At 36.4% G+C, this 19659-nt stretch overlaps 1 protein-coding gene across 1 annotated transcript in view; it reads left to right on the top strand.

Annotated features, from left to right (window-relative positions):
* The first annotated feature begins 3414 nt into the window (after positions 1–3414).
* The window catches only part of LOC134219842 (gustatory and pheromone receptor 33a-like), a 133082-nt gene continuing 116837 nt past the window's right edge, over positions 3415–19659 (top strand). Inside the window, exon 1 of the mRNA XM_062698727.1 lies at positions 3415–3660. Within this exon, the coding sequence (XP_062554711.1) occupies positions 3599–3660 (62 nt within the window). The 5' untranslated portion in view covers positions 3415–3598. The remainder of the gene's footprint in view (positions 3661–19659) is intronic.

Raw genomic sequence — 19659 nt, 5'->3', positions numbered from 1 at the left:
TGCATTATGTACCAGCAGACCCGAAGAGCTTTGTTTCGCCTAAAATTGATTTATCATCTGAATTATTCTCGAGTTATGAATAAATTGGTGTTTCATTTGTATGAGAGCCCCCCTTTCCAAACCATCTTAAGAACCTTCCCCGGTCCCAAAAACCTCTGCATAAAAATTTTCACGACGATCGGTTCAGTAGTTTCGTAGTCTATAAGGTTCAGGCAGACAGAAATTCATTTTTATGTATATAAGGCCACCGTTAATCAAATGAAGCGCAGGGACAGACATTCTATTTTCCAGGATAAGTTCGTTTTCAACTTTTTTTTCTTGCTAAGTAGGTTATTCTTTAACTAACTTTCTGAAATCAGTATGGCGAAAGGCATCTATGGTTAGATTTCTCAAAATTAGGCACCTTCATCGAAAAAATATTTGGTAGGCGTAGTAGCGGACACGTTCCTACATAAGCGGTACCAAATAGTTTTTCATGTAAAGTTCCTAATTTTGAGAAAATTCGCGTTAGATGTCTTTCGCTATACACATTTTTTGTGGTTAACTCATGCTGGCTATTTGCGCGTATACCCGGGCAGAAGCCATAAACAGAATAACAAAACATGATATGGATATAATTGATATAAGAGATAAAAGAACAGGCAACAATATCAAAAATTTGCACCGAAATATCATTTAAATATCAAGATATGCTATTGATAAGAACAAACTAATGGCACATGATATTGATCACTTCTTACAAATAGCATAACTTGATCTCCTCATGATATTTTAGTGCAAATTATTGATATTGTCGTCTGATCTTTTATCTCTTATATCAATCATGTCCATATCTCATTTTGGTATCTTATCAACATTTGATATTATTGAGCTATTTTCGTCTACTCGGGTACTAAAGCGCCTGAATGTGGCAGGGGCGGGAAGAAAAGCAGCCACTCCCAATACTCCCAATAATTCATTTCGATCAAAAAGGACCGTGAATTGATAAGATTTGACATTTATTTACATGCACAAACCATATTCATGAAAATAATTAAAATTACATTATATTAATGTTCTTTCCTTGTTGAGATTCTTGTTATTCTTTATATTTATTATTCAATTATATTTATGAAAAAGTGTTTTGCACGGGAAATCAATTTATTATTCGCATTTGTAATTTTATCATTATTTTTTCTCAAGGCTTTAGGCAAGGGTACTTTGACTTTTTTTTGTTATTTTCAATTGTACAGGATTGGTAAAGTTTTTTTAATTGGTCAAATATAAAATTATAATGCATATTGAAAATAGGAATAATAATAATCTAAATTCCACATTTTTTTAAAAATATTTTGAAAAAATACGTAATCTTTTGTTCCTTTATGGTTTTGTTCGCCCCATTTTGAAGAGTGAAATATTTGCAGTTTAGTATTTTTCCACAATTAACTTAATACAATATAAGGTTATGGTGGTTAATGATTCACTCTAAATGTTTTCTCCAACTTTTACACGGAAATGAAAACTAAGCCCATAAATTTTGAATTTCCACAGCTCTTGAATTTTGTCACAAGGTTTTTTGAACTGTCCCGTTTTGTGCGTGCGGTTGTCCCGTTTTTTCACCGAATTGATCTGGTCAGCCTAGCCGTAGTCTACTAAAAAACTGGAATTTCAGTAAAAAAGAAATTTTGCAATTGAAACTCGGCCTTAAAAATACCGAGCATTTGAATGCTGACTAACTGTGTACTTTTGGCGGGTAGTGTATTTGCGTTTGGTTTCGCGCCACGACTCGCTCCACTGAAAGCCAGACGAGTAGCTTCAACGGCGATGCGGCCGATGAGTCTTGTTAAACGCTTTTCCACGGTTGGAGACTCAAAGTCCATCCAACTGGAAGCTTCTTGATTCAATTGACCTCTGAGCAGTTTCTTCAATATTATTAAAGAGACACAAATTTTGATGGCAAATACCATCCATTTCGTATAGCTACGTAGTCCTACGTTACCTTGGCATACAACCCGATTGGGCTGCACCATTGAGTTTTATTTTGGTATTTTTGAGATCTAAATATAAGCTTCTTCACCTAAGGATTTCATATTATGATTTGACATCTATATAAACGTCTGGCTTGTAAATTTCCAAATAAACCCAATAATACTATGAAATTTCGAGAAACTTCTGTGATGAAACTATACTGATTAAATTCAAAGTGAAAGAAAGGATATAGGGTAACGGTACCAATAGTGGAGGTATTAGTAGATCCACAAAAGAAAATATTTTTTAATAATTGATAATTATGGGAAATTTACTGCTTTATTATCTTAGTCAAAAGATAAACTAATAAATTTGCTAACAAAAATGAGATGTATGTCATATAACATCAACAATTACCAAATATTGCTTGCACCACTATGGGTAAACTGTTCCTTTAGTGGCGGTAAAATTAATTTTAGTTCCCATAGTGGTTCTATCCATTGGTTTCTTATGAGACTCGCCACTATTGGTACAGTTGCACCACTATAGGTGCAAGGGAGTGAATTTTGTTAAGGAAAATAATTGTTTTCTATAGTTTTTCAAGCGAAATCTTGAGATAAGTTGCATTTAACAGGATATTTAAAGCACGACGCATCAACTGAAACCATCGTAACGTGTATAAATATGATAAATCGCATTAAAACCTCACTACCTCCACTATTGGTGCTACCTCCACTAAGGGTACGGTTACCCTAGTTGTGTCACAAAAATGGCGAAATAAAATATTATGCGATACACGTCCATCCACGCCTATACATTGAAACATAAGACATTTGATTATCCCCTGTAGATAAATGCTGCCGGCCGCCGCTATCATAACTAATTCCAATATAATTAATTACCATCTGATCGACTCACATTTTTCGCATCGTCGTCATCCTTCGGCTTACACCGACCGAACGTTCCGAGTGTTGGTCAGTGCGAAACGCGAACTTGCCCAACAAACACCTCCCTTGTTGAGGCGACGGAGTGCGACTTCCGCTCAGTCCGGAAATAAAAAATTGGCCCTCGCGCCGCCGTTCTACCACAGGGCGAAATGCGTTGGTTTGCGGTTCACAGTGTGTACGATGCGGTTCGACCAATCACGCATCTGTTGAAACCGTTCGGGCTATGGTCCAGTGGTTGGAGTCCTGGACCGAACCGGGTGCTACCTTGGCATATGTACCCATATATGATGTTCTTTTTGGGTCTGAACGGCTACATGACGTATGTGGCCATTCAAGTTCAGCGGTTTGAAATCGTGCATCAATCGCTGATAATTGGAAAAATGGAAATTATTACCGCTCTAATGATATCTGTAATTATTGTGTACTCGATAATGTTTGGTTGCGTTTCTCGAAATAAGTTAGCGATACTGTTGAAGTTATTACATTACGTGGATATTGTGTTTTACGTTCGAAAAAGGCAGATCGATCACCAAAGGAATCATTTCAGAATAGTAATAGCTGCAGTTGGTTCCATAGCCAGTTCCACTATCCTATCCATTCTGTCATACTTGATCTACGAAGATGTAATACGTGAATTCAGCTACAATATTGAGACATTCCTGAGCTTCTGGCTGCCTCTAAATTGCTATATACTCACCTGGCTAATGGCAACGACTATTGGAGTGCAGGTGATGATAAGATTTCGGGTGTTGAATGACTTGTTCAGGTGAGTAAACTTGTTTATGTTTATTTTCATTCTTTGTATTCTTCTTTGTTACGTCCCCCACTGTAACACAGGGGGTACAAAGTGCATGAAGGGAGTTATAAACTGCATGGTTTCTAAGCCGAATTACCTATTTTGCATTCGTGCATCATGAGACTAACACAATGGAGCTCTTACGAATCAGGAGTTCTGTGAAGAGTACTTTGAATGACCATCAGTTTCAATAACTTACTGTATGGGAATTTGTCCATTTGTTCATTTGTCCAGGACCATCGACTCGGGAAGTTGTTGAAATGAACCAAATCAGTAGAACAAAGTAATAAGGTTTAACTCAATAATTTCTAAATTTCTAATAGTTTTAGTTTTTCGCGCGATTTTTTATATTTTGAATAATTGTTCAATAATAACATTAATAATGTATTCTTTGTACTGTAGTGGGGTTGATTGTAACGTTCAATCATAAATCATGAGTGAAACGGCGACGCTGTCTCATCAAATTGAAACAAGTTTAATTATTCGTCCGATTAGATGAGACTGGAAGAAGGGTCGTTTGGCCGAAACTCATTCGACAGGAAGCCATTTGACCAAACAAGTTTTTTGGCCGAACAGGACAAACGCCAGAAGGACATAAACCCGAATTCCATTCGCTCGAATGACGAACGCCTGAATGTAACACATAACCGAATTCCATTTGCCCGAAAAGACCGAACGCTTGAAAAGACCATTTCCCCGAATGGAACATACGCCCGAATTGGTAATACAGCCGAACAGATTTTTTTTAGAATAATAATTTCACCTGGAGCTAATCAAAAAATATATGATCGCTTTTTTTCTTCATATTTTGCATTTGCTCGAATTAAGGAGCAAAAGTATATGGATCTGGGACACAAGGTCGAAAGTACGAAAAAATAATGTATTCTATGATCACCTTGATTAAAATGTTGATTTGACTTAATAACTCTAAAGAACAGCCTATGTTTGAAAGAAGGAAAAATTCTAGAATTAATTATTATCAGGTGAAACGCAAACCAACACATTACTATGCAAAACTTGAAAGAACAGCCCATAATTAAAAGAATAAAAATCAAGAATAAAAAGAATTGGAACTTTCGTACCAATCCAAATATCTTATTTTGTAACTTCTACCTATTACCCTACAAGGATTAGAATGAGTATCCAAAGTAAAAGCTGGGGGAAGAGGTTCGGTTGTGGGCACCATTGGGTTATGGGCAGCCCTTATTTTTTGACAGATAACAGATGCTGTCATTATGACAAGCTTTATTTGTTTGCTAAAATAACATGATGTTTTGTGCTCAATATCAATCCAAATAGACATCTCTACTTTGAACTACGAACTAATCAATGTTTTCTACAAGAAGAACAATACGAACGTTTTGTGACCTTTTTCAACGTTTATGTGAAACTTTTTAAAGTGATTCAATTGAAAAAATGAGTTCCAATGCTAAATACAGTAAATTTAATCTATTTTGATGATCACGATTGCCATACAAATTCATGACTTTTTAGTTCTTCTTGGCTATTAGAATAAACAAATTATTTCTTTTCATTATGCCAAACAACTTTATAGCCAAACGGCGTTATGCAAACGACTTTATGCCAATTTTGACGTTTGTCCATGCGATGCATGAACGGGATTGATTTTTAGCAATACTTGGCAAAATTCAATTTTTCATTAGTTTGGCGCCTTTAATACATTGTTTTAAATAGTAGGGCAAAATCATAGTTCGTTGGTTGATCGATACAAAAATCTTCAAAATCGGCTGGAAAACCGTTGAGTTATTTGCCCATATTTTCTGACTACTTTTCATGACGGTCTCAAAATTGAATCTGCAGAATGACCCCCTATCCTCCAGAAGGACGAAATCCTAATCCTATCCTATCCCTATCCTCCAGAAGGACGAAATCCTATGTCAAAATAATCAAAAATAAAATAATCAAAATAATCACATTAGGGGAAGAGGCCCCAAAACGCCCCCCGATGCAAAACGCCTTTTGTGGTTTCCCTCATATTTACCGTCATTAAGATGCCCGTAACAAAACTAGATCTAAAATTATGTAGGATAGGCGAAGAAAGTTTCAAAATAGTGCATGGGAAGGTCAGACCGCATCGTGCTTTCGTGCTGTGCGGTTCTTTCTCTCTTTGCGGAAGGAAGTTTTCAATACTACCCGAAGCTATTTAAATTTCAACGGTGCTTCTTAGCGCTATTTGTACCCACTGATCCCGTAACAATCTTTGCAAGGACCCATGCCTTCGTTTTACGTTGGACCCGTTTGCGGAAGTAAAATTCCGACAAGCGGTGGCAATCCTGCAGGGACACCGTTCTGGGAAAAAAAACCCTTAGAAGGTCGAACTGAGCAATCAGTTCGATTTGATTAATGATGAAATTGGGCAAATCGAATATACCTCTAGCCCAGGTGATTCATGCGAAAAAGCAAAGGATTCCGCCAATTGTGGTATCTGTTGCCGAGTTTTCTGGCTTCCGGAATGAGATTTTGAGTAACCTTCAGGGGATCAAGGTTTCATTTCAGATTGCTAGGAAGGGTGACTGCCGCGTCTTGCCGGGATCCTTTGACGATCGCAAACGTCTTCTTCAGTATTTAACTGTGAAGCGCCATAAATTCTTCACATACGACGACAAAACTGAGCGATTGTTCAAAGTCGTCTTGAAAGGTCTCCCCAGTGATGACAAATCACTGGATGAGATTAAAATTGAAATTTCTCAATTACTTGGATTTTCACCAGTCCGAATAATTAAGATGAAAAAGAAATCAAACTCTGGTACTTCCCAGAGGGGGATTTCTCAAGAATTTTATTTAGTTCATTTTAACAAAAGTGAACTAAATAATATGAAAAGTTTGGAAAAGGCCTGTATTATGTCCCATGTCCGTGTTACATGGGAACATTTCCGCAGGCCTGGGGAAATTTCCAAACCCCACCCAGTGCCGTAAGTGCCAAAAGTGGGGTCATGGAACCAAACATTGTCACATGGATGCTAAATGCATGATTTGTGGTGGAACCTCTCACGCCAAGGACGCATGTCCTGTGAGAGAAGATTCCAATAAATTTAAGTGCGCGAATTGTGGGGGCAATCATAAATCCAATTTCTGGGAATGCCCTTCACGCAAAAAAGTTTTGAATTCCCGTGCAAAATTGATGACGGGAAATTCCAATCGGATCCCAGATTCGAAGGGTAGAAATTTTTCAAACGCTCAAATTTCGAAACCAGCTACCGGTCGAGCAATTCATTCCCACCACAATTCACAAACAAATTTTGCCGCTCGTCAACGGGTAGCAAGCACTTCAGTAAATTCCAATTTTTCGAAAGTACCTACGTATGCAAACATCGCTGCTGGTAGACAAAATTTTTCTTCTCAAAATGAAGTTTATACCCATGTCCCAACGGAAAATAATGGTCATGTTGCCGATTCAGGTAGCATGACTGCTTCCGATTTTGATTTTTAACTGAACAATTGCATCACATGATTGATGCAATGTTCAAAGCAAATACCATACCAGAAGCTGTTCAGGTTGGTATAAAGTACACACAAAAAATTGTTATCGGACTCCGTTTTAATGGATCTAAATAATTTTGTGAAAGTTCTAAATTGGAATGCCCGCTCTCTAAAGGGTAAGGAAGATGAATTATTCAACTTCCTAACAGTTTATAATGTGCATATTGCCATTATAACAGAAACTTATTTAAAGCCCGGACTCTCCATTAAAAGAGATCCAAATTATTTTGTCTACAGAAATGATCGTCTTGACAGCGCCTGTGGTGGGATCGCCATTGTCATTAATAGACGTATCAAACATACATTATTTTCTTCGTTTGAAACCAAAGTTTTTGAAACCTTGGGAGTTTCTGTTGAAACAAATTTTGATCAATTTTCCTTCATTGCAGCCTATTTGCCTTTTCAATGCAATGGGCAGCAAAAGAATTTGTTAAAGCTGATCTTCAAATTCTGACTCGCAACAAATCAAAATTCTTCGTAATTGGTGACTTCAATGCCAAACACCGCTCATGGAATAATGCTCAAAGCAATTCCAACGGCAACATTTTATTTGAAGATTGTTCTGCGGGATATTATACTATTCAATATCCCAATGGCCCTACTTGTTTTTCTTCCAGTTGAAATCCTTCTACAATTGATTTAGTTTTAACGGATTCAAGTCAGCTGTGTGGCCAATTGGTAACTCATGCTGACTTTGACTCTGATCACCTTCCTGTGACATTTGAAATCTCACAAGAAGCCATTTACAATCCAATCAGCTCTACTTTTAATTATCATAGAGCTGATTGGGATTTATATAAAACATTTATCGATAGGAATTTTGATGTTAATATTCCTTTGGATACCAAAAGTGATATTGACAATGCGCTCGTATCTTTGACAAATTTAATTGTCGAAGCCAGAGGCATTGCAATTCCTAAATGTGAAATTAAATTCAACTCCATTATTATTGACGGCGATCTTCAGCTACTGATCCGTCTTAAAAATGTGAGGCGAAGGCAATACCAAAGAACTCGCGATCCCGCGTTGAAAGTTATTTGGCGAGATTTGCAAAATGAAATTTAAAAACGTTTCGCTATTCTGAGAAATACCAACTTTGAGAATAATGTCTCAAAGTTGGATCCCAGTTCGAAACCCTTTTGGAAATTAACGAAAATTCTTAAAAAACCTCAAAAGCCAATTCCAGCGCTTAAAGAGGGAAATAAAATTTTATTAACAAATGGCGAAAAGGCTCAAAAACTTGATCAGCAGTTCGAGAGTGCCCATAATTTTAGTCTAGGTCTCACTAGTCCAATTGAGGATCAGGTTACACGAAGACATCGAAGACATTCTCAACCAAGATAATGTTTTTGACCCTTCGTTTGGAACTAATTTGGATGAAGTGAGATCTATTACTAGAAAATTTAAAAATATGAAAGCCCGGGTGATGATGGTATTTTCTACATACTTATCAAAAACTTCCTGAGAGCGATTTAGCCTTTTTGGTTAATTTATTTAACAAATGTTTGCAATTGGCATACTTCCCAGATAAATGTAAAAGCGCCAAAGTGGTTCCAATTTTGAAGCCGAACAAAAAGCCAGCTGAGGCTTCTTGTTATCCTCAATCAGTTTGCTTTCTTCAATAAGCAAACTGTTTGAAAAGATTATTTTAAATAGAATGATGGTTCATATTAATGACAATTCTATTTTTGCTGATGAGCAATTTGGTTTTCGCCATGGGCATTCAACCACTCATCAGTTATTAAGAGTTACGAACTTAATTCGGCTCAACAAATCTGAAGGAGATTCGACTGGAGTTACTCTTCTTGATATAGAGAAAGCATTTAACAGTGTTTGGCATGAAGGTTTGATTGTAAAATTGATCAATTTAAATTTTCCTCCGTACATTATTTAACTGATACGAAACTATTTTTCAGATCGTTCACTACAGGTAAACTATCAGAATTCTAAATCTGATAGATTACCTTAAGAGCTGGTTTTCCCCAAGGCAGCATACTGGGGCCCATGTTGTATAGCATTTTTACTTCTGACTTATTTGATTTACCACCAGGATGTAAAAAATCTTTGTTTGCGGATGACACGGGCCTTTCAGCCAAAGAGCGAAGCTTTCATATGATTTGTAGTAGATTGCAAAAATGTTTGGATATTTTCTCCACTTACTTGCAAAAATGGAAAATTTCCCCGAATGCTTCCAAAACTCAGCTTATAATTTTCCCACATAAGCCGAGAGCTTCTTATGTGAAACCTTCTAGCAGACATATTGTCACTATGAATGGGGTTCCAATTAATTGGTCTAGCGAAGCTAAATATTTAGGACTTCTGCTAGATCAAAAATTAACTTTTAAAAATCACATTGAAGGCCTTCAAGCCAAATGTAACAAATACATTAAGTGTCTATATCCACTTATAAACAGAAAATCAAAACTTTGTCTTAAGAACAAACTTTTGATTTACAAACAAATTTTTAGACCTGCCATGTTGTATGCTGTGCCAATATGGACTAGTTGCTGCAATACCAGAAAGAAGGCACTTCAGAGGATTCAAAATAAAATTTTGAAAATGATTCTGAAGTTGCCTCCGTGGTATAGTACCAATGAACTTCATAGAATTTCTAATATTGAGACATTGCAACAAATGTCCAACAAAATAATTTTCAATTTTAGACAAAAATCTTTGCAATGTTCTATTGCAACGATTAACTCCTTGTACCCTTAGTATAAGATAGGTTTTTTAGATTGTTGAAAACATTGTAATTCCTACATGGTTCAATTCAACCAGAGGAAAAATTCTAACTGCCAGAGGCAATTGAAATGTATTAATAATAACTAAAAATATAACATAGCAAATAAGGATGATAGTGTTAAGATAACACGGAACACCTAGTCTAAGAGATGAATGCATGTATTAGATAATTAGCAAATAAAATTAGTTAAAAAAAAAAAAAAGTGCCTGGGAAGGTCGGAAAAACTGAAATTTCCACATTTGAAGAAACATCTAACATTTTGGCGAGGCAAAACGCCCTAGTGGCAATAACCTACAAAGTACTTGCGTCTCCACGGGCTATCCATACTAGAATGCTGTTTCGCCGACGCGTGGTACTTTGTTCCCTAGGAGCTGCCAGCTAAAAGGCGTTTTGCCTCATGAGTTTTCCGGCAACAGAATATCACCACTTCTTTGAAATGTGAATATTATCAATATGATTGAGATTTTTGACAATTTTTGAATGGCATCAACTAGCTATCTTGTTCAGCTGATGCATAATGTAAAAATACCCATGAATAGCGTTACAAATAAGACAATAGAGCAGTGTTTGCTTAGCTAGGGCATATTGCCCCCCCTTCCCCTACAATAATCAAAATAAAACTATCCTTCAAAGATCAGAAATGTTCCATAAAAAAAAGGTAAATAAAGAAATCAGTGCAGAAACATCCCCTCAATAATACAAAATGCTTTAAAACATAAGAAAATTTTCCAAAAACCAAAGAGATACAAGCATTTTCAATTGCAATTGTAAAAATTTTTTTTTCATAGATGACATGTTGAGGCCATCGGCAAGCCACCGCATCAGACTTAATCGCATTAACAAAACATCAACTCATCACCAAAATTGCATGAAATAACTGCCCTTTTCTATTCATATTTGTTCCGCATCTGGAGCATCATAACATGTACCTAGACAGAAAAAAATATGATGATTAATAATGAATTAATAAAGAAATTACTTTAGATAGTCAAATTGTTTATAAACATTTCTAGAACGTTCGAGCAAGTGTAGGGAAAAATGTCCCAAAACGCCTATTCCAAGTTCCCCGCACCCTTGGAGCAAAACGCTTTTTGGTCTTCCCTCATATTCACCGTGCTCAAAATTACCGTAAAAAAACTAGAGTTCTAAAATTATGTAGGTTAGGTGTGTGTCAAAATAATATGTAGTTAGGAAGACAGCACAAATCGAGAATTTCTCTATTTTGATGAAACATCTAATATTTCGGCGAGGCAAACCGGAACTAACCTACAATGTACTATGCGTCTCCACGCACTGTCTATACCAGAAATCTGATTCACCAACGCGTGGTGCGTTGATCCCTAAGAGCTGTTGACTAAAAGGCGTTTTGCATCATGAGTTTTCCGGCAACGGAATAACACCTATCGCCTATTTTGAAATGTGAATTTTATCAATATGAATGAGATTTTTTTCTAATTTCATTATGGCACCAGCTAACTATATTGTTAAACTGTAGAATGAGGTAGAAACATCCATGGAAATCAAGTCTATGCTTAGCTAGAGTATATTGCCCCTCCTTCCCCTACCACGGTACCTCGTTATGGCTCGAACATGACACTTTTCTCTATTCTTTATGGAAATTTTAGTTTTTTGTTTTGCTTCCTATTAATGTTTTGAGAAAACTTTTTAACTATTCATGGAAACAAAAATATTTTGTGGGAAACTTTGTAATTATTTATTTACGTATGAAAATAACGTTGTTTTTTCATTGGAAAATTTTGATTTTCTATATCTCTACTTTTATAATCCCAATTAATACGTTATACGTTTATACTAATATTTCCTTAAATGTTTAAAAATTCTCCTATGTTTAAGGATAATTTGTATTCCTTAGGAAAATTTTATATTAATTACTTCTATCTCAATTTCTGCATTGACAATTTCTTAATTTTTTATGAAAAATTTCTAATAAATTACGGAAATTCTATTTTGCTTTTTTTTTGTTAAATATCTTGGCTGTGCATATGCACAGCACATGTATCGAAATGGACAAATTGATATGAAATTTGCGAAAAAGAATCCACGTGTCTTGGAGGGACTCGAACCCTCAACCTCCTACTCTCTAGATAGGCGTGATAACCCTTACACAACAAGACCACTTAAAGGTCACGTTTGTGGAAAAGCCATCAGAATCCGAGTACCAACCTCCAACGCGGTTAGCTCTTTTTGTTTCTTGAATAATAAAAAAGGTGCACTCGCTTGACTGTGGATATACAACAGTAAAGCACATATGACAACTGGACAAATCAAGCATACGAACGATATTCAATTTACAAAAAAGAGCTAAACGCGGTGGAGGTTGGTACTCGGATTCTGATGGCTTTTCCACAAACGTGACCTTTAAGTGGTCTTGTTGTGTAAGGGTTATCACGCCTATCTAGAGAGTAGGAGGTGGAGGGTTTGAGTCCCTCCAAGACACGTGGATTCTTTTTCGCTAATTTCATATCAATTTGTCCATTTCGAAACATGTGCTGTGCATATGCACAGCAAAAATATTTAACAAAAAACATGATTTTCGTACGGCCGAGTTGCCGAACAATAGGCAATTAATTCTATTTTGCTGCCAATTACTTTTGTGATTCAATGTTTATCGATATTCCCGGTGAAAACTTCTCGTTACAAATGTTTGCACGACTTAAGTAACTGTATTCCACCGCTCCACCGGGTGACCACCGAACCGAAAAAAAAAAACGGAAAAAGTGGGAAAAAGACGGGAAATTGAAGCCACCGGGAAAAAAGCGGGTAAACCGGGAATTCACGACATGTACCGGGAAAAAAATAATTTTCGATAAATTACATTCGAAATTCTAATGAAGTTGATATTTATTATCTGGGAGTTGACGACTGAAGTTTTGCTATTAAGATTGAATTTTTTCGGCGATAGCAGTCTTAATAAGTAGCAAATACTTTGTTGCTCCTACATCCGACGTTTCGGTTAATTTATTTAACCTTCTTCAAGGGGTTAGGAGTATGTATTTTTGTTGGTGTGTGTAGTGCCCTACATTTAGTTGTCGTGGTTCTGTAATAGCGTCCGCTTTTGTTCATGCGTAGCGATTTTTGCGTATGACACTGTATTTAGTTTTTTTTTTGGAAAAGATGTTTAATTTTGATACACATAGTTAAGTTTGCCATCTTAGGGTGTTTTTAAGAGATATTGCGAAAAAAGATTCGGCTGCCGGTGGGACTTGAACCCACACTATTCCATTAAGCACACGGACGTATTACCAATTATACAACAGCTGCCCTTGCGAGAAGTTGTTCTATAACCAGCTAATAATAATGGGATATCAGTCAATTCCCCGTATCTATCGCATCTCTATTGGCAACATTTTACACCCATTCTCTACCCAATTATGTGTATCAGAATTGAACAACAGTCGGTTGCGTTTGAATCACAAACATGTGCTTCTATTTGTCGTATACTTGTATTGAGGCGGGTTTGCTTCTGCAACGACAATAGAGGCTCGCTTTGCCACCGAGAGTCCGACCAGCAGCGGTGTGTGATACTGCAGGGTATCATCGTTTCTCTTTTCTTGATTGATGACTTGTGAGGAGTCAGATTTTTTCTTTTTTGGGAAAAGATGTTTAATTTTGATACACATAGTTAAGTTTGCCATCTTAGGGTGTTTTTAAGAGATATTGCGAAAAAAGATTCGGCTGCCAGTGGGACTTGAACCCACACTATTCCATTTAGTACACGGACGTATTACCAATTATAACAGCTGCCCTTGCGAGAAGATGTTTCATAAACAGCTAAAAACGATGGGATATCAGTCAATTCCCCGTATCATTCGAATCTGCTTTGGCAACATTTCACACCTCTTCTCTCTACCCAACTATGTGTATCAGAATTGAACAACAGTCGGTTGCGTTTGAATCACAAACATGTGCTTCTATTTGACGTATTGAGGCGAGTTTGCTTCTGCATCGACAATAGAGGCTCGCTTGCCCCCGGGCGTTCGACCCGCCGCGGTGTGTGGTACTGGAGGGGTATCATCGTTTCTCTTTTCTTGATTGATGACTTGTGAGGAAGTCAGATTTTTCTTTTTTTGGAAAAGATGTTTAATTTTGATAGTTAAGTTTGCCATCTTAGGGGTGTTTTAAGAGATACTGCGAAAGAGTTTCGGCTGCCGGTAGGACTGGAACCACATTATTCCATTAAATACACGGGCATGTTACCAGTTACACAACAGCTGCCCTTGCGAGAAGTTGTTTCATAACCAGCTAATAACGATGGGATATCAGTCAATTCTCCGTATCTATCGAATCTGCTTTGGCAACATTTCACACCCTGTTCTCTCTACCCAACTATGTGTATCAGAATTGAACAACAGTCGGTTGCGTTTGAATCACAAACATGTGCTTCTATTTGTCGTATTGAGGCGGGTTTGCTTCTGCAACGACAATAGAGGCTCGCTTGCCACCGAGCGTCCGACCAGCAGCAGTGTGTGATACTGCAGGGTATCATCGTTTCTCTTTTGTGAAATGTTGCCAAAGCAGATTCGATAGATACGGGGAATTGACTGATATCCCATCGTTATTAGCTGGTTATGGAACAACTTCTCGCAAGGGCAGCTGTTGTATAATTGGTAATACGTCCGTGTACTAAATGGAATGGTGTGGGTTCAAGTCCCACCGGCAGCCGAATCTTTTTTCGCAATATCTCTTAAAAACACCCTAAGATGGCAAACTTAACTATGTGTATCAAAATTAAACATCTTTTCCAAAAAAAGAAAAAATCTGACTTCCCTCACAAGTCATCAATCAAGAAAAACACTGTATTTAGTTTTTATAGCTACTTTCAAAAAGCTCTCTCTATGCTTGGTTAAAGTTTAATTTGTACGCTTAATCGCGACACCTCGACTTTCGATTATGAAACTGATGACTGTTCAAATATGCTATTGCCGAAAGAATTCAATTTTAATAGAAGTTGATATAAAAAGAAAAAATCTTCTTAATGTTTATTACTCAGTCGCACTCTGACTAAATTATTTGATTAAGAAATTAAGAAAGGTAATTTAGTAGATCTTTTTTTCCAAATCTAGTTTCTTTTGCCACTAGATCATTTTGATATCAATTTCTAGTGACATATATCATGGATATTGTGTTATGAGGCAAGCTTTTTAAATGAATTTATTCATCTTTAAGTTATTCTTGTAATGTCCAAACTCGTCTTTAAACGAAGGTACTTCTATTATACTTCTTTGCAATTTTTAATTGCACAGAATTCAAAAAAATGAATATGGTGAATAATATATATTTATAAATAATAGGATTTGTTTGGAACTACCTATATTTGGAAACTCTACAATTCATCAAAAAATGATAATTTTTTGAACCTTGCTATTTAGTCTGCGATATTTTATAGGATTACACTTTAGTTTTTGACGTAAACTACGTCTAAGGGAAGACTCGGATACAGGGTGACAAATGAAAATTTCCAAATTCGAGACCGTCACGAAATCATGTAAGATTTTGAACTTTAATAGCGCCTTTATCTTCCGATGGATTTTTGAGATTTATATATCAATCGATTTGGAAATTCTCTACCAATTTGTCAATTATATTGAAACTTTGGGTTATGAATGTTAAAATAGGGTATCGGACCATTTTGGCAGCACCCTCTTTTCTTGTCAGCAAGAGTCTCGTTTCGGCCGTCGCCGTTCAGTGCGGTTGGCTTTTAGACTCTCCTTTTTGTGCGGTGTTTCGCACAAAAAGTAGAACAATGGAGCCGGACCAGTGACCACGGTCGAAACAAATGTAACAAAAATGCGTAATGTAGTGCACAGTGTTGTAAAATGTCATTTGCATTCGTTTGGATAATTTTCCCAGAACTTGTTTCAGAAGGTAGCTATTAATTCATGTTGCATGACGAACTTATAGCGGTTAAATGGGCCTACAACTTTGTCTAACGAGACTTTGCTGTAAATATGTAATCTAGGGCGTGGGAGGCAAAATGTCATTCAAATGACATTATGTCAAATGACACGTGACATTTTGAGAGTTTTCACTCTCCAGCCTTTGATGTTATACTTAGAGCAATGTACCCTTGGACAAAATATAACCCTACTCAAGCGTTATGAGTACATTCAAAATTATGGAAGAAATTTTGCTTCTAAAGAAAGTTATGAGCAAATTAGTCAAATGACATGCAGATGACATTTTACAAGCCTGGTAGTGCATGGTGTATAAAAAGTGATCCAGATAGGGGCATGTTTGTGCAGGCATGAGACGATCAATTGCCCTTGCTAGTAATGCAATCAATTTATATTAAAAAACGACTTTAGAAAATGTATTTTTTCGCAAACTGAAAACTAATAAGGCCGTTTTTATTAAAAATTATGGTCTTCGCAAAGTCAAGGGGGAGGAGGTAATCTTCTTCTTCTTCTACTGAATCGAGCGGCATGAAAATTTGAATGCAGAGGTTTTTTGGGCCGAGGAAGGTTCTTAAGATGGTTAGAGACCCCTCTCCTCTTTGAAACCTGGCTCATATACAAATGAAACACCAATTTCATCATAACTCGAGATCAAGCAAATGGAAACAAATCTGGCGTGTGGAGGTTTTGGAATACAAGACATGTTTCTGTGGTGGTTTTGCAACGCCTCCCCCTTCTGGAAAGGGGGGCTCCCATACAAATGAACCAAAAAATTCTGCATAACTCGAGAATTAGTTAGAGAATAAATCAATTTTAGGCGAAGCAAAGTTCGACGGGTCTGCTAGTAAAAAATAAATATTAAAATGAAAAAAAAAAATGAAAAAAAGCTCCTCGGATTTGTTAAAGAATGTTTTGAAAGTTCTCAAAATTTATCGGAATTTTTTTTGTTGCCCCTCAAGTTGTTATTTTTAAGCAAAATAACAATGTGGGTGAGACATAATAATATTTTGTCCAATTAAATGCGCGCCTGAATCAGAAGGATTTAACTTTGATTCAGGAAGTGTGAATGCACTTAAGATATTTTTTATAATACGTGGGTGCAATAATGCGGTACTTATTGTATACGACAACAGCGTCGGAACGCATACGTTCTTGAAACAGGCTATATGAGATACAATAGAGCTATCACCTTCTTGCTCCCTGATTCAAAAGTTTTGCAATTATATTAATAAAATGTTTGCACGAATATTTTATCCATAATGACACTCGGTGTTGGTAGAATCATACTCAAATCTGAATCATCGAGGTTTCATGCACGAGCTAACTCGCCTGCGATTCTGTAGGGGAAGCATCGCGCTTGAGTTTCTCGGCCAGAATCGCATCGCTTCGCTCACTCACCGAAAAATGATTTCGTTCTAAAAAGCGTCAAAACGCAATCGAGACATATGTTTTGTTTATATATAATTATTAGCCATTGTTTTAGACGAAAAATAGTTAATTCAATGCATTCAACAATGAAGAACACGTAAATATCATGCAATGATGCAAAATGCGATTCAAATCATGAGCAAATCTCTCGGTCATAATTCTGATGGGATTTGACTCACGCATGGTTTGAATCACCGATGAGATTTGAGATTTTGAGATTTTACCAACACTGCCAGACAGTAGGAGTTAGAATGTAATAACACACACACTATCTTTTCCCGTCCGCAACGTTTACGACTCGCGCGCACCACAACCAATTTAATTGGGTTTTGGTACATGATTGACATTTTATGATTTCTAGTGATGCACGAAAAACAAGTTATGCCTATAATTGGAATGTTTCTGAATAATAAATGTTGCAAACGGAAAAGAGAATGCTTCCCTAGGGCTTCTTCTATTGAAATATTTCATCAAATGCTTCAAAACCCAAATGTAGGCAATTCGGATCCAAAAAAGGCATCATTACCACTGAGGACTAAATTTGGGTTTTCATAGTAAATTTTTTAAACAATTGTCGTATCCAACAATTTTCATATCTTAAGAAACGCTAGTTTTGTTCGAAACCAGTGACATCAAATGAATTTTCTAAAAATATTCATGCATGATGGCACTACAATCCTCAATGAACAAAACTGCCTTACGTAGTTTACGTTGGGCGATTGTGTCTTGTACATAACACTTCTGATTTTTTTTCACATGTAATCTTATATAATAAGATGTTATGATGGTGAAAAATAAAATCTATAGCCTATTCAGAGTACGCCATTTATTGGCATCAAGTTACTCTTTATCATGAATGGCGTAATCTGAATAGGCTATGAAATATTTTTTAACTTGTTACTTGAAAATTGAATGGGAAAGTTCAAACTTCCTAATAAATAATATATTCAATTTAATGGATAGGAAACTGAAAAAAAAATTAGAAATTCAAAACCTGAAGCTGATTAAATTATAAATCAAATGTTTTGATTGTCCAAAATATGCTTACATCTATTTTAGAAAACAAAACAATGATTTTGATCGGAAACAAAGATTTGGGTCTTCGGGTTGAATCTGTGTTCAAATTAGTTGTTTTATAATTTTGTGTATTTTTAGAAAAACAATACCAATAACTATGATGAGGTTATACACTCCTTTACGTACTTTATTGCCAAGTACCTACTCTATGTTGAATCGATTTAATTAGATTTCGAAAATTGTGTCTTTCCTCGCATAATTTTCTGATTCTTTGAAACAGTCTGAATAAGATCAAACCGAGAGCTAAACATTAAAAATGCTTCTGCTGTACTATACTGCCATGAATCGAATATCTGTCACATCTTTGATGGGTTTCCTATTCATATGGGACAAATATGCGATTCATGGCAGTATAAATATTTTTACTACTTTCCGTGATCGTTATGCTCTACGAAGGAAAAACCACACTAGGGTAAGTGTACCAATAGTGGCACAATTAACCATTGCGTTAGCAGTTTTCATATGATTTCATCGATTTTTTCGACAAATCTTCATGTAATTATTGATTGTGTGATTAAACTGCCCATAATGACTTGAAAAATATATCGATTGATGCTTATTTATTATTGAATTGCCTGTAAAAGATAGTTTTTGCAACACCATATATGTACCTATAGTGGAGGTATGGTTCCTATAGTGGTGATATCGTGTACCCGTAGTGGTGGTATTGAATGAACACACAACTAATTATTGTTTTCCGCTTAGTTTAACTTATTATTTTTATGATAATGTTGAATTATTCCGACCGGGATCCCATTTCTCATAGGGGAACTGTGTCGAAACGACCCTTTGGGAATTTTGAAGATATTTCCGGTTTCAGAGTTTTTACTACAGCGTATGTTGTTCAGATCTAGAATTAGCAATCCAGCAGTAATCACTCTTAAAAACAGATTTGAATCATAGCTAAAAAGCCAAAAGGTCGTGAAATGTGAAATAAAGCACTGAAAGGGGCCCTCCTTAGCCGTGCGGTAAGATGCGCGGCTACAATGCAAGACCATGCTGAGAGTGGCTGGGTTCGATTCCCGGTGCCGGTCTAGGCAATTTTGATTTGAAATTGTCTCGACTTCCCTGGGCATACAAGTATCATCGTGCTAGCCTCATGATATACGAATGCAAAAATGGTAATCTGGCTTTAGAAACCTCGCTGTTAATAACTCTGGAAGTGCTTAATGAACACTAAGCTGCGAGGCGGCTCTGTCCCAGTGTGGGTATGTAATGCCAATAAGAAGAAGAGGAAAGCACCGAAATGATCATGTAGTAAAACGGATATAGTAAGTAGAATAAGGTAGGGTCGAACCATTCCCA

This window comes from Armigeres subalbatus, chromosome 3 (genome assembly GCF_024139115.2).
Source record: "Armigeres subalbatus isolate Guangzhou_Male chromosome 3, GZ_Asu_2, whole genome shotgun sequence".
Classification (NCBI taxonomy): Eukaryota; Metazoa; Arthropoda; class Insecta; order Diptera; family Culicidae; genus Armigeres; species Armigeres subalbatus.
Note: the sequence above shows the minus strand (reverse complement) of the source record. Positions and strands in the feature narration are given on the sequence as shown.